The sequence below is a fragment of the Myotis brandtii genome, unplaced genomic scaffold (genome assembly GCF_000412655.1).
Source record: "Myotis brandtii unplaced genomic scaffold, ASM41265v1 scaffold84, whole genome shotgun sequence".
NCBI classification, from domain to species: Eukaryota; Metazoa; Chordata; class Mammalia; order Chiroptera; family Vespertilionidae; genus Myotis; species Myotis brandtii.
This window is the reverse complement of record NW_005371410.1, coordinates 10,465,452-10,479,907: the sequence shown is the minus strand read 5'-3', so window position 1 is coordinate 10,479,907 and position 14,456 is coordinate 10,465,452. Positions and strand designations below refer to the sequence as shown.

At 47.9% G+C, this 14,456-nt stretch overlaps 1 protein-coding gene across 4 annotated transcripts in view; it reads left to right on the top strand.

The window, feature by feature from the left end:
- Nucleotides 1-14,456, top strand: part of SPTBN1 (spectrin, beta, non-erythrocytic 1) — a 163,185-nt gene that overhangs the window by 108,290 nt on the left and 40,439 nt on the right. For all 4 annotated transcript variants that reach the window (XM_005884613.2, XM_005884612.2, XM_005884614.2 and 1 more), the window contains 9 exons: nt 706-879; nt 5,786-5,877; nt 6,657-6,737; nt 7,113-7,228; nt 10,000-10,112; nt 10,871-11,058; nt 12,139-12,256; nt 13,254-13,412; nt 14,059-14,361. In XM_005884613.2, the coding sequence (XP_005884675.1) occupies nt 706-879; nt 5,786-5,877; nt 6,657-6,737; nt 7,113-7,228; nt 10,000-10,112; nt 10,871-11,058; nt 12,139-12,256; nt 13,254-13,412; nt 14,059-14,361 (1,344 nt within the window). The remainder of the gene's footprint in view (nt 1-705; nt 880-5,785; nt 5,878-6,656; nt 6,738-7,112; nt 7,229-9,999; nt 10,113-10,870; nt 11,059-12,138; nt 12,257-13,253; nt 13,413-14,058; nt 14,362-14,456) is intronic.

Genomic DNA, 14,456 nt, shown 5'->3' with positions numbered 1-14,456 from the left:
ATGAGCATGCTCTCAACACAGGCAGGGTTATAGAGACACTGAGTGAGTGTGTGTGTGTGTGTATGTGTGAGTGTGTGGCTTTATTTAAAATGTTTACCTTCAGAGGCCTTTTTTGATATAACTGGGTAAAAAGGAAGAGACATTTGGGGTATTCACATCATTACACTACTCTCACATTTTCCCCCTTTATCCTTTCTTTTCAGTGACTACACCCTTTACTCAATCCCCTCCCCATCCATCACCTTCACAAAACCACCTGATTCTCCTGTGAGCCACCCTTAGGAATGACCCACACCAGCTGGTGGCAAGCCTAATTTTAGGTTAAAGCGGCCATTAAATCCTCAGATTTAAACACATCTGCAGAGCTGTTTTGCATCTGCAGAAGGCTGTGTGGATGGCAGCAGTAGCTCTGAAAGTCGATGAAAACGGGGTCCGTTTTTCTCTAAACTTCCGGTTTCTACAGGCATTTGTAAATTGTGTCGCTTCCATGATTAAACAAACTTCTAAAGAGTGATCGGTTACCATCCCTTCAGCAAACTTTTCTCTTCAGAGGCTGTTAGATAAATACTGTCCTGGACTGAACAAGCACACTTGGCTGTTAATGTGTTGGTTCGGGTAGGAGAGCGCGGCATGAATGGGCAGTAGGTCCGGGCCTGCCTCCACCCCGTTGGATGATGTTTCCACCTTCTGCTCACCCATTTCTAGCCTAAACCCACCAAGGGGCGAATGCGCATCCATTGTCTGGAGAATGTGGACAAGGCCCTCCAGTTCCTGAAGGAGCAGAGAGTCCACCTTGAGAACATGGGGTCCCACGACATCGTGGATGGGAACCACCGGCTGACCCTGGGCCTCATCTGGACCATCATCCTGCGCTTCCAGGTAAAGGGCTTGGCGGGGGGATTCTGCCTTCCTCTCAGGTGCTAGCATCTGGTGAAGCTGGCCTCCCGTTCCAGAGGGGCCAGGAAGACCGGGTGGAAATGGCATCTCAGAGTCAGGTGTGCAGGGCTGTGTGTCACATCCAGCTGCCCTGCGGGCACAGCTCCCTCACCTCCCTCAGTTCTGCTGGGCCCTGAAAGTCTGGGCTCTCCCATCAGATAAGTGGGTTCAGAGCCGCATCCCCGCCCACCACTTCACTGGCACCTACTCTAAATGTCTGGTGTCTTCTGCTCAGCTTTCAGGAGCAAAGGTGTAAGATGCAGTGGATGCTCAGTTACTAGCACTAGGCCAGTGGTCGGCAAACTGCGGCTCGCGAGCCACATGTGGCTCTTTGGCTCCTTGAGTGTGGCTCTTCCTAAGCCTTAGGAGTACCCTAATTAAGTTAATAACAATGCACCTACTTATATAGTTTAAGTTTTAAAAAATTGGCTCTCAAAAGAAATTTCAATCGCTGTACTGTTGATATTTGGCTCTGTTGACTAATGAGTTTGCCGACCACTGCACTAGGTTGTCTGAACGTCACCAGATAGGCACGTATTGTTGGGGGCTGTGAGAACAGGTGGTAGACCAGAGGGGTCAGACCGGACCTGGGTTCAGCAACCTCGGTACTTGGGTTCTGGCTAGGAAAGAATTCAGAGCCAAGACTCAAACTATAAGAGAACATTTATTTGGAAAATCCCAGAGATAGAAGAAGTAATTTTTAGCAGAAATGGGCTTAGGAAACAATTTACAGAGGCAAAGGAAGGACTTTTGGAGCTTGGGAGTGAGGAAAGTAATGGTAACGTGCCTGAGGGAGGGAGAGAAAGGAGGAGAGGGGGAAGGGAAAGGCTCTGGCCTCCTCCTGGGAGGGAGAGGTGCTCGGTCCTCTGTCCTAAAGGTGTTTTTTGTTTTGTTTTGTTTTTAATTGGAATTCTTCATTGTTCAAAGTATTACCTGAGTCTCCTTTCCCCCCCATTGACCTCTCCCCAGCCATTCCCACTCCCCAGCACATGCCCTCACCCACCTACTGTCTGTGTCCGTTGGTTATGCTTACATGCACGCATACAAGTCCTTTAGTCGTCCTAAAGGTTTTAAAGGTGGAGATTTTAGGGGGTGTCCCAGTGGAAGATCTCAGTAGAATATTCAGCAGCTTTTCAGGTGTGTCCTTTCAGGGTTGGGATATCCACTGACTGACTGGTTGGCGCCAGGGTGTAGGGGTTCATTATTCCACGCAGCTGGTCCTGAGGTCAGCCAGGGCCTTTGCTTGTCTGGTTTTGCTGCCTTTCTGGGCCTGGAGCTGGAATACAGCTGAGGCCTGGATGTTATCTCTAGGGCGAAAGGTCAGGGGGCCCAGGCAGCAAGGCCAGCGATATGCTAGGAGGAAACCGAAGTCACACCCTACAATTGTCCTTTGCTAGACACCTGGGGTGTTCTACCCTGGTGGCCTTCTACACCTGGCCCATCGTCCTTGCTCTGCACATGTCTGACTGCCTGCCACAGTATCGTAGAATATTTTTAGGAGAAGCTGTTGAGGATCATGGCACGTGTGTGGGCTCCGTTTGCACCTCCATTCTCCTTTGGATGTGAGGAAGTCGTGTTCAGGGGGATGTGCAAAAAGCCTTAGGCTTGCGTGAGTTGATAAGCATGTTATGGTTTGTTGTAGTCCAGGGAAGGACTCTAAATATAGAAACACTCTGAGCCAGAAGGTACGCTCAAGGTCATCTGGTCCATTTCCTTCACTACTGAGGAAAGGGCGGAGCCTTGCCCAGGATCACAGGGCCAGGCGCAGGCTTGGACCCCTAGGGGAGAGCTCAGTTTCTCAGGAGACTGTGAGGCACCTCCGGCCAGACTGCTGGCCACTCCTCCAGGAGGATGCTTCATGCTCATGCTCTTCAGGAAACACTTCTTGCCCTAGCGGTCAGGTTACTCTGCAAACCAGCGTCCTGACAGGCCTGTCTCCTCCTCGGCAATGTTCTCTGCGCCTTTCTGTTCCGCCCCTTTGAAAAAGTCTGATTGATTTTTCCGGTAAATGAAAATCTCACTAAAAGGCAAAAACAAAAATCAAATTGTCGCTGTCTTTGTATTCTTATGAAAACTGTGCGGTCACACCCTGCAGCCAATCCTTTCCCTTCTTGTTTCCCCTGGGATTGGGCTGAGTAACAGTGTCTGGGTGTGTATGTGGGCAGACGGGGTGGGGGCTGCGCTGGACAAAGAAACTCCCTGCATGGGTGGTTCCCCGGCCCGGCTAGTCCTCTGACTCCTTGGGGAAGCTTTTCCCTAATCAGATCCCCTGTCCCAGCCCTCGGGCTCCTAACAAGCAGGTCTGAGGAGGGAACCCCTGTTGAAGATGACATCATTAATGGAGTTAATTACAACCACCAACGATGTCATTTTTAAACAGCTCTTACATAGGATTCTGTCATTTAATTTCAGGGTGATTTAAAAATGGAGTGGATGTCATTAAGTTCACTAAATACTGCTCTTGGTTTTAGGCCAACGGAGGTGAAACCAGCAGGACCCTCTTTGAGCCTGACCTCAGTTTTGCCGAGTAAAATAGTTCTGTTTCTGTTGCTTCTTCCTGTAGTAATCAGAGCCCGGGAGGGCATCCCGATGGCGGCCTCGCCACGCCCAGGCAGTGCCCATGTCGGTGAGCTGGCAAATGCAGCCCTTTCCAGGATTTTTAGCGTGGATTGGGTTGAGTCATTGACTAGCTTCCTGACAGCTGGCCCTTTTCTGTACTTGAACTTGTAAATGCTGGTAGGTACTTTCTCTCTTTCCTTTGAGGCAGGAAATAGAGGCTGCAGATGTCACTGCTTGGGCTGCATCCTTGGTGTCTTACAAACCCAGCTTTATTAAAGCAGGACCCATCCCACAAATGCAGGGTGGGGCAGAAGTAGGTCTACAGCTGTGCGTACACACAACACAGTTTCTTCTTGTTATTTATTAATTATTATTTATTATTTATCACTTTCCACGTGAACACTGTAAACCTATTTTTGCCACACCCTATATGTATTGATCCTGCATCAGCCAGGGGCCAGCTCACATCCTGCCTCCTCTGAAGCTTCCCTCTCCTCTCTTCTCCCTAGCTCCTGAATGTATAGATTTGTCTTATGTTCCCTGTGTGTGTGTGTTTGTGTGTGTCCCTGTCCCCAGAGTTCCCAGGGTATGGCCTGCCCTGTCTGTACTTAGCAGGTAATCCATGAACTACTGATGACAAGTTATAAGAGGCAAGGGAAGGGCTTTAGGAGCGTGGGACTGAGGAAGAGAGTAAAAGACGGCTCTGGCCCGTGCTCTCAGTGATTAGAATGTTGGCTCCACGGGTCTCAGGTTCCATTCCTTGTCAAGGGCACATACCTGGGTACCAGGTTTGATCCTCAGGCCCGAGATGTGTCTCTCTCACATCAGTGTTTCTCCCCATCTCCTTCTCTCCCTCTCTCCCCTTCCCTCCCTGTCACTCTCTCTAAAAATCTATGAAAAAAATATCCTCAGGTAAGGATTAACCAAAAAAAGAGAGAGAGAGAGAGTAAAAGATGGTGTGGGGAACTGGGATGAAAGTCTCTGCGTTTGCCTAGTCTAAACAGGCAGCCGTCTTCATTCCAGAAGGGGCTAGACTGCTTCTAGAGGTACAAGCCTGGAAACAGATTCCCTTCTTCACACAGAAGCGTAAGAAAGTTGACAGGTTAATGTGTAAAATTCCACCTGCCTTTCTTGGTGAGTCTGTGTCTGTCTCCTTGAGTGTGTTAACTCTTTCATATTTACTTTCTGCTAAGGATCCTAAGAATAGAGTTGGGAGTTTATGCAGACTTAGACTTCACATACTTACCGCAGTTAAGGATGGAGAATTTTTTAAGAAGGATAACTGCTAGGTGGCCCCTAATCCAAAGAGCTGTCATTTATGGGCTCCTTGTTATGAGCTCGGGATGTCCTATTCTTTATTTATATGAGTGCACAGCAGTGTTGGGAGACAGCCACTGCTGGAGTTGCCATTCCTCAGATGGGAAGGGAGGGACTCGCCTCAGGACACACAGTAGGTGCTGGAGCCTGGATTCAGACTCAAGCAGCCTGACTTCGGTGCCATAGACCAGACTCTGTGTACAGTGTTGACTGTCTTAGACCGTTGGGTCTGCTGTAACAAGATAGCACAGACTGGGTAGCTTGGACACAGTAGGCATTTACTTCTCCGTTCTGGAGGCTGTACGTCGGGTGAGGTCCTATTCCAGATCGCACATGTCTTGTCCTGACATGGTGGAAGGGGCTGTGGATCTCTGCAGCCTCTTATCTAATCCCTCTCATGACTTAATCACCTCCCAAAGGTCCCACCTACAAACACTATCACTTCTGAGGGCTAGGTTTTCAGCGTAAGAGTTTGGAGAGGACATAGACGAGGAAGCACAGCATTTCAGTGCGTGCTCTCCCTGCGAGGTTGGGTCAGCCCTCAGGCCGTGATGCACACACCGTCCTCATCCCTGAAGGGCGCACCTGGTGTGAAAAATGTTTGGTTATGAAACACTGCACATAATGGTTTTCTGGGGTCTGATGAGGTTCAAGGTGTACCATAGGAATCACTGTGCTGGCTTCTAGTAGGAACGATGGGCTAGCTTGAAGGTGGAAATGACCCCTAATAGGAAGTCATGCAAGTAACTGGCCTGTGCTTCCATCTTATCTCTGTGCAAAGTGGAAAATCTAGTCTGGCTGGTGTTCTTTGAGGCGAACCCTGGCTTCAGAAAGCAGCTCTCGGAGGAGGTGGGCTGCAGGGCTGGGCTTTGATCCACAGTTTCCTCTTCAATGTACATGCAGACCAGCTCTTCTGTGGCTGTCGTTAGGCAGCTGACCCTCTGTCTGTCTGACGTGTCCTTGTAAATCTTAGATCCAGGATATCAGTGTGGAGACGGAAGACAACAAGGAGAAGAAATCTGCCAAGGATGCGTTGCTGCTGTGGTGCCAGATGAAGACAGCTGGGTGAGTGTGAGCTCAGAGTCCGGCCAGGGGCCCAGGCCACGTTCCATGCGGTCGTCACTTCCAACGTGCTGACAGGTGTCCCCCCCAACCGCCTCCACTGAGAGGGCTTGTTAACTGGCGAGTGGCTGATAGGCTGACCTTAGCGTGGAAGGAGTTCTGATTTATATTCTGGACCTCTCATCGCCACCATCAGTTTTCCTCTCTTTATTAAGGAAGCTCCAGAGGGCAGTATATCTTGAATTTTAAACCCTGAAACCATGTTTAGGAATCACATCATGATATTTTAAAAAAACACCATTCATGGGTTTTCTCCTCCCTTTTATTTCTGCTGCTTCGGGGGAGTTTTGTGCAGTAACCATGAGAGTACTCTGTACATTATTGCCCAGTTTTCCTTCCGTGTATTCTTTCATTGAAATTTCAGTGCCGATATTTTTTTAGAGAAGCCCATCTTTTTTGTTGCTCACTGAAACTGCCGGGGCTCCTAGGTACTTGCTGAGAACCGATTATGTACCAGGTTGCGTGGGAAATTACTGTCGGGACTGCTTGGAGGACAGATGTATCTGTAATGGCTACGATCAACGATAAACGTGGACACCATAAAGGGGATCAAGTTAGAGATGAACCTTCAATCAACCACAGATACGGAGTTATTAATAATCAAGATGGTGTAGAATGGCTGATTGATTAGGGGTAGATTTCAAACATGGGGAAGTTTTTCAGGGAGGAAAACCTATATATGGTAATACTGTTGTTTTTGTCTTGTGCTTTGTCTTTGCCAGGTACCCCAATGTCAACATTCACAATTTCACCACCAGCTGGAGGGACGGCATGGCCTTCAATGCACTGATACACAAACACCGGTAAACAATTCGGGGGTGGGATGTTTACCTTCTTCTATAGCAGATCTGGGTGACGTTTGATCCTCATATCCATTGCCTTCGATGTTGCACTACAGTGGAAATTCCTGCATTCCATGTGAGGAAAATGTGAGAGAATATGTAAAGTCTCCTAAACCAAATAGACGAGTTCTCTCGTTGTCCTCAGTTCTCCTAATGAACTTTGGAGACTTTATTTAAAAAATCAGGTTTCATTTATTGATGGTTGAATAATATCCTAGAGTTTTATTCCTCTGAGAGGTGACTTGAACACTTTGGGAGTAATAATCATGTCTAACTGGCCACAGGATGTGTTTTCAAGCCGTGGTTTTTGTCGTGTTCCGTTGTCGTTCCACATAGGCCTGACCTGATAGATTTTGACAAGCTAAAGAAATCCAATGCACACTACAATCTGCAGAATGCATTTAACCTGGCCGAGCAGCACCTTGGCCTCACCAAACTGCTGGATCCTGAAGGTAAGGACTCGGGATAACAGGTGGGACCTTCCGCGTCTCTAGCACTGAGGGGTTAATACGAGGTCTGCCTTGTATCTGTTTTATTTGTACAGTGTGCTTTGGAAATTATCCAAGGGAGAGGAGCTTAATTTTGCTGGGAGAATTATTCGAGGATGTGTGCAAAGGATTACATTTGAAAAGGCCTTGAAAAATGGGTATTTAAACATATTCTGAAGGAGAGGGCATGCCAGGCAGAGGTACTTGTGTGAGCAAGGGGTGAGGAAGGCGTGCTTTGGGGACCAGCAGTTCACTGGGAATGGTGTTTAGAGTGACAGTAGGAAATACCAGTGCAAAGGTGGGTGGGGTCCAACAGGTCAGACTTTTTAGAAGGTATTCAGCAGGCAGTGGTCAGCAGCTGTGCTCAAGGAAGAGCACCTGCCATAAGCCCCAGGGAATGGCTGGTAGCTGGCTTTCACCCCAGGGCAGCAGGCAGCATGGGATGGAGTGCGTGGAGACTGAGGGCAGGGCCCTTGTTAGGAGACTGTGCAGTGTTGACTGATGAGCAAGCGTGTAAATGAGGAAGGTGCACCAGGAAAGGGGAGCCTGTGGGTGGAAGAGGGCGTAACACTACCAGCCCCTTTCGGCTGGCTGCTGGGAGGCACGGAATCACGTTCTCTGCGTGGACTTGATCATTCTACTCTGTGAGTCCCCACAGCAAGCCCCAGAGACAGCCAGCAGGGGACGGGGAGTTCACCTGTGTGGGGGCACTTCCCCAGCTTGTAGTTCCCTTGCTGAACAAAATCCTAATTCTAGGCTGCTTTTTAGCATGAGTTATCATAGGCACTTTTTTCAGTTTTGAGAAACATGAGGTTGTTGTTTTTTTAGTGCTGAAGCTTTTTAGATCCTCCTCACTGTGAGCAAGTATTAGAGAGAGGAAACTGTATGTGAGTGAAAGTTTAAAGTTCCTATAAATATAGAACAGGAAGTTTAACTCCCCAAGGGCAGATTGAGGTCATGAGGCTGCCAAGCTGGCTTCTTGCTTGTTTTCCAGTGCATCAGATTCACTGATATGTTCACTACAGGAAGCTGAGATAAAATTATCTTCGTGCTAACCCATTAAATGATTTCTCAATATAAACAGAAAACTAACATTCCTTGGGCCGTGATAAATCTTCATACTTAACCCCTGCCTTACTGTGGGAAGCCATTCTTCCTTAGCTCTAGCTCTTTGATGAAGAACCCTTTATTTTTGCAACCACTATAACAAAATCTTTTTTAATAACTTGCTCATTAGTTAATCTTTCTAATCACTACCCAGTATGAAAAGGGAGTATGATCCCCCGGATTACAAAACAAGGGACTAGAAATGGCAGCTGATGTGATGTCACTGATCCTGTGGGTGTGACCTTGATTATTAGTTGCCCTTACTATTATTAGTAAACCCAGAGAGCCATTAGTTAAAATGTAGGTAAGTTTAAAGAAAGGTTCTGTCTGCTCACTCCTTCCCGGTTATGTCAACATTTTGTGTTTATTGAATTGCATACAAGACTGACATTTTTCTCTTCTTTTCCTCCAATTTGCTCTCTGGAGCACACTCTGATGGGACTGAGCAGACGCAGGAGTTGGTCATAGGGGGTCCTGGTCGGGGGAACAGTAGGTGTGGTCATTGGCTGCCTCGGTGACACTAGGCAGGGAGTTTTCAGCCGAGCTCTGGATCCTAGTGTTCTCATCCTTGTGTGAGAGAAACAACCCTGTCTCACACAGGGCTGCCAGTGGGTAGAAGTGAGGGCGCATGTGTGAAAGTACATTGAAAAAGAGCCTGATCAATTAAGAGTCATCCTATGTGTTCTTCTCTGGATCTAACCGAGTTGAGTACTTCACTCAATAAAGCCAAACGGTGAAGACTTGTTCACTCGTTGCCATCTTCACTCCTTTGTTCCCTCTCTCAATTTTTTAAAATACATTTTTATTGACTTCAGAGAGGAAGGGTGAGGGAGAGATAGAAACATCAATGATGAGAGAGAATCATTGATTGGCTGCCTCCTGCACGCCCCCTACTGGGGATCGAGCCTGCAACCCGGGCATGTGCCCTGGACCGGAATCGAACCGGGGACCCTTCAGTTTGCAGGCCGACGCTCTATCCACTGAGCCAAACCGGCTAGGGCCCTCTCTCAATATTTGTTGATCAACCACTTTGTGCAAAGCAACACACTAGAAATTCTGGAGGTGGAATGACTAGCAAGGGCTTACCAAGAGAGTTCCTATCCTCAGGGACTCAGTCTTACAAGACACATAAAACGTGCATAAATAATTATAGTGCCTGGCGGAAAGTATATGTGTGACCATAAAACGAAGTCCTTAGGGGAAAAGAGAGAGACAGTTGAGTTAGGCTGTAGGGATTAGAATTAGCTGTGGTGGAATGGCAACTTTTCAGTTGGATCATGAAAGGCTAGGAAGAAGGTGATGGAGTGTGGAAGGCCATTTCGGGCAAAGGGAAGTTGAGAGTAAAGGAAAGGACAATGGGAATTCTGGGGTGTGTGGTGAAGAGTCCAGTTTGGTGTAGATATACAGTGCCTGCGAAGAATTAGTCTGTAGATTTAGAAACGTTTAGAATAGTGCCTGGCAATAGTGGAAACCTGACAGATAGTCAATGGATGGAAGGCATAACTCGCAGGTACGGAAAGCGCAGACACTGGCCTGTTCAGTGTTGACCAGTTGTTCCGGGGTGTTCTTGCTGCTTGAGTGGCAGCCCCATGAACACAGCACTGAAGGGAATCTCCCCTCGGTTACAGATATCAGTGTGGACCACCCTGATGAGAAGTCCATCATCACTTACGTGGTGACCTATTACCACTACTTCTCTAAGATGAAGGCCTTGGCTGTTGAAGGAAAACGAATTGGAAAGGTGAGCTCACACCAATTTTATATGTTGTGAGACCTAATTAAGGTTCACGTCTTAATGCACTGCCCGCCACTGAGCTCCTTGCCCCGCCATGAACTCATAAACTTAGCCAGGAGCAGCTTGGGGCGGGCTGTCCAAATGGCAGGCGAGTAGGCAGCATCCCACGGAGGGAGGAGTGGTGGCTTAGGAAAGGATGTGAGGGGCCGTCTCAGACCCAGAAACATACCTCCCCCTAACCTTACCAGAAAATTGGGTATTGAAAATCTGCTTGGGCCGCCTAATGTCATGGGCCTGAAGTCCTCCTTCCCACAGTTGAAAAGGCCCCAGTATTATACTTTTTATTTCTCGTTTGCCTGCCATGTATTTCAAAACACCTCAGACCAGATGACCTTGTTTGTCTTCTCAGTGCAGTAGGAATGGAAAGTTCATGGGCGTTCATGGGACAGGACCACGCACAATAGAGCCCTTTGTGCTTCTCTGGAGATTTGGGAGCTTAGGCAGCAGGAGTCATTGGGACTCTTAACCCCTGTGCCTGGGGGCTGGGAGGTTCCAGAGCCAATTCCAGTTGAGTTAAGATGTCATTGCTCACGAATAATGGCCACAGTCTGAGTGCCTGTTAACAAACGGTTCCTCCGGTTTCCAGGCTCGTGCGGAGTGGCCTAGAACCCTGACCGAGCGCGCCTGTGCTCATAGAGGGTGCGGTCACGTTTTCCTCCCGTCGTGATAACGCCGTCTTCCATTTTTCTAACTCCTCCGTACAGGTGCTTGACAATGCTATTGAAACAGAAAAAATGATTGAAAAGTATGAATCACTTGCCTCCGACCTTCTGGAGTGGATTGAACAAACCATCATTATTTTGAACAATCGCAAATTTGCCAATTCTTTGGTTGGGGTTCAACAACAGCTCCAGGCATTCAACACGTACCGCACTGTGGAGAAGCCACCCAAGTACGATGCAGATGGGGATGCCGGGGGGGGGGGGGTGGGGGGAGGTCACTGCCGTCACAGACCCCTGCTTTCTGACTGGCACCATCTCGTCTCTTAGTGAACGCCTCTCCCCTTAGTGAATGCTACTCCTTTTCATCTGATCTGTGTCGCTCTGTGAGCCCTTTCCAGTAGATTGTGCCACTGATAGATGAGACTCTGAAGAAATTGTGCAGGTCTCTAATTCCTTATCCAAAACTCTGGTGCCTGACGTATTTCAGAATTCCGTATTTTTGGGATTTCAGAGAAGTAGCAGTTGTGTGGATGTGGTGTATCATGATTCCAGTTGGGTGCGAGGAAGTAACCCGTAATCAGGCCCACTAATAGATCCGTAGCAAAATGTGTAAATATTCACGTTGTGTTGGAGAGAGACAGACAATAAATAGTTTTACTGTCCCCAAAAGTTTGATTTTCCACATCTTTTAAGAAATAAGGATTGGGCACCTTATCTCTTGTAGTTCGAAAGTTTTTCCTCCTTTTTCTGAAACCACTCAGTTGTGGATTCCTTGCTGAGGTCTCTGAAACCCATTTATTGGTAGTCAGATGAACTAATTCTTGCTGAATGCATTCAGCTATGCACTCTGAATGAAGTAAGTCTGTCGCCCAGGATTTATGGTCTAAATCAGCGGTCGGCAACCTTTTGGACCTCATGGACCACTGGTTGGCGACTGCTGGTCTAAACCAAGCATGTCAAACTCTCTGCCAGCGGGCCACACGTTTGACATGCTTGGTCTAAACCTTGAATGAGGTGATTAATTAAAGAATGCTATTGGGTGCTCCTAAATATAAATCTCAAGTACAACAAACAACCAATCTCACAAAAAATTTCCACAGCTGGGCACACTTTGAGGTCCGTAATATCCTAAAACTAACCCACTCTGGTTTCTCTAACATGCATTTCGCATAAATCAGACCAGAGATAAATGGCTTTTTAAATTGTGTGGCTGTGTGAAATTGTTCCTTTGCCAGAAGCAAATTAATATTTCCCCTCGAATTGAACAAACTATAATAAATAATGTTTACGGTTGTTTTTTCTGTGCTTAGATTTACGGAGAAGGGGAACTTGGAAGTGCTGCTTTTCACGATTCAGAGCAAGATGCGGGCCAACAATCAGAAGGTCTACATGCCCCGGGAGGGGAAGCTCATCTCTGACATTAACAAGGTAAACCCCTCCCTCTGGTCCTGCGCGGGCCCGTCCTGTAGAGCCCTGGTTCTGTTGCTGGGTTCTGTTGCTCGGTCCTGATCGACTGAAAGGGTCCATCCCTGCCTGTGGAATTAAGGGGCGGGTGTTGCTCGGGAATTGCAGAGGCTCAGGGGATACCTGCGCTGGGCGGACCTCTTGGAGGTTTGGGGAGAATGTTAGATTTTATCAAACCGGCTTGGGTTCTGCCTGTTTACCTTGTTACTCATCTGTCAGAGGCAGTTGACTCAAACATCTTTAAGTTGGGGAAGGGAGAACACAAAACCTTATGTCATGTATCTGGAATCCCCAGAGGTTGGGGCTGGCTCCTCTATCAGAGAAGCCATTAAACGACTTCCATTCTCATGCCTGTTGTGTCTGCAATTAGAGAATTTCACAGGGGGCATATTTCCAAGTACAAGTTTGAAAAATCTAGAACTTTGGTCAGTTGTACCCATTTAGAGTCTTTTAGTTGGAATTTTTTTAAATGTCATGAAGTAAGATGTATCTCATAGAAATGAATGTGATGTGTACAGTCAGTCAGTAAGGATTTTGGGGGAAAATACACAGACGTATGAATAAAAAAACAGTGGCTCTGGGACGGGGCGAATGAGAGTCACAATAAGATTTCTTTCAGAGAAAAGTCATTTATCTTTTTTATAAGATCAGAGCTGTTGAAAATAAGTACTTTGCTTCCTCTCAGTTAAAGTAAGATTTATTATTCAGTTGACTTGCTCCATATCTACAGTGTCTTGTTTTCCAAGAACAACACAGGACCGTAGATTTAGATAAGGGAGAGTGTTCCCGTGAGGCTACACTGAGAGGAAGCTGCTTTTTTCTCAAGGCTCCAGAGAAATGAGGATGGGAACGGGACTTCCCTTCTGCGTCCTTGGGTCTCTGGGAGAAATGCTAGCTGTTGACCGGAGCCAAGGAAAGTGCCTTGGACATGGCAGGAAACCGTTCTTTTTCGCTTCCGTAGGCCTGGGAACGACTGGAAAAGGCGGAACACGAGAGAGAACTGGCCCTGCGGAACGAGCTCATCCGCCAGGAGAAACTGGAACAGCTCGCCCGCAGATTCGACCGCAAGGCAGCTATGAGGGAGACCTGGCTGAGCGAAAACCAGCGCCTGGTGTCTCAGGTTCTGCTCCCGAATTTTTCGAGAAACTGCCCGGGGCTCATCTAGAAACGTAGGCTGTCCCCAGGGCCGCTGGACGGCTTGTCAGCACCCGTATCTGAAGGAGCTGGCAGGTCTCTGCCCACTTCCTGTGAAGGGGATGTTTATACTTTCTAATACACTGTCTCTTCTGTTTATCCAACTTTTTACGGATCTGGAAGCAGCTCAAGCAGTTTGTTTAGAGCCAGTGAGTGTGTGTGAACTGGTCACATTTATGTAATTAAAAAAAATTCCCTCTTTTCCTCAGTCTTTGACCAACTAGTCCTTCAAAGCAGTCAGATGGGTCATGACATAATACAAATGCCATTCTTTTCTGCTTGGCTCCACGTAAGGGATCACCTGCTCCAGGCATGTTAAGCCAGGTGCTAGCATTTGGACCCCTTTGTCATTGAGAAGTTGCTGATTTGCTTTGGGGAGGGAGCATCTGAGAGCAAGCGTGGAGTTTTAAGGGTCCTAGGGAAGGCAGAGACCAGCCCCAGGGTTGTGGGGGGAACCTCAGAGGGTGGTGTTTACCTTTAAGACCACCAAAGACCAGCGTGCACTCAGGATTCCACCTCTATTCTGTTTCTTTGTTCCAATCAGATGGCTTTTTCATTCCGTTTCTCTGTAGGACAACTTTGGATTTGACCTTCCTGCAGTTGAGGCCGCCACGAAAAAGCATGAGGCCATTGAGACAGACATTGCCGCATACGAGGAGCGTGTGCAGGCCGTGGTGGCCGTGGCCCGGGAGCTCGAGGCGGAGAACTACCATGACATCAAGCGCATCACAGCGAGGAAAGACAATGTCATCCGGCTCTGGGAATACCTCCTGGAACTGCTCCGGGCCCGAAGGCAGCGTCTCGAGATGAACCTGGGGCTGCAGAAGATATTCCAGGAAATGCTCTACATTATGGACTGGATGGACGAAATGAAGGTAAAACTCGACGGCAAGGAGGCCAGAGCTGATCCCGTGAGGCCTCTCTTCTCTGGGACCCGCCCACTAAGCCCCAGCATGCGCTGTGCCCCTTG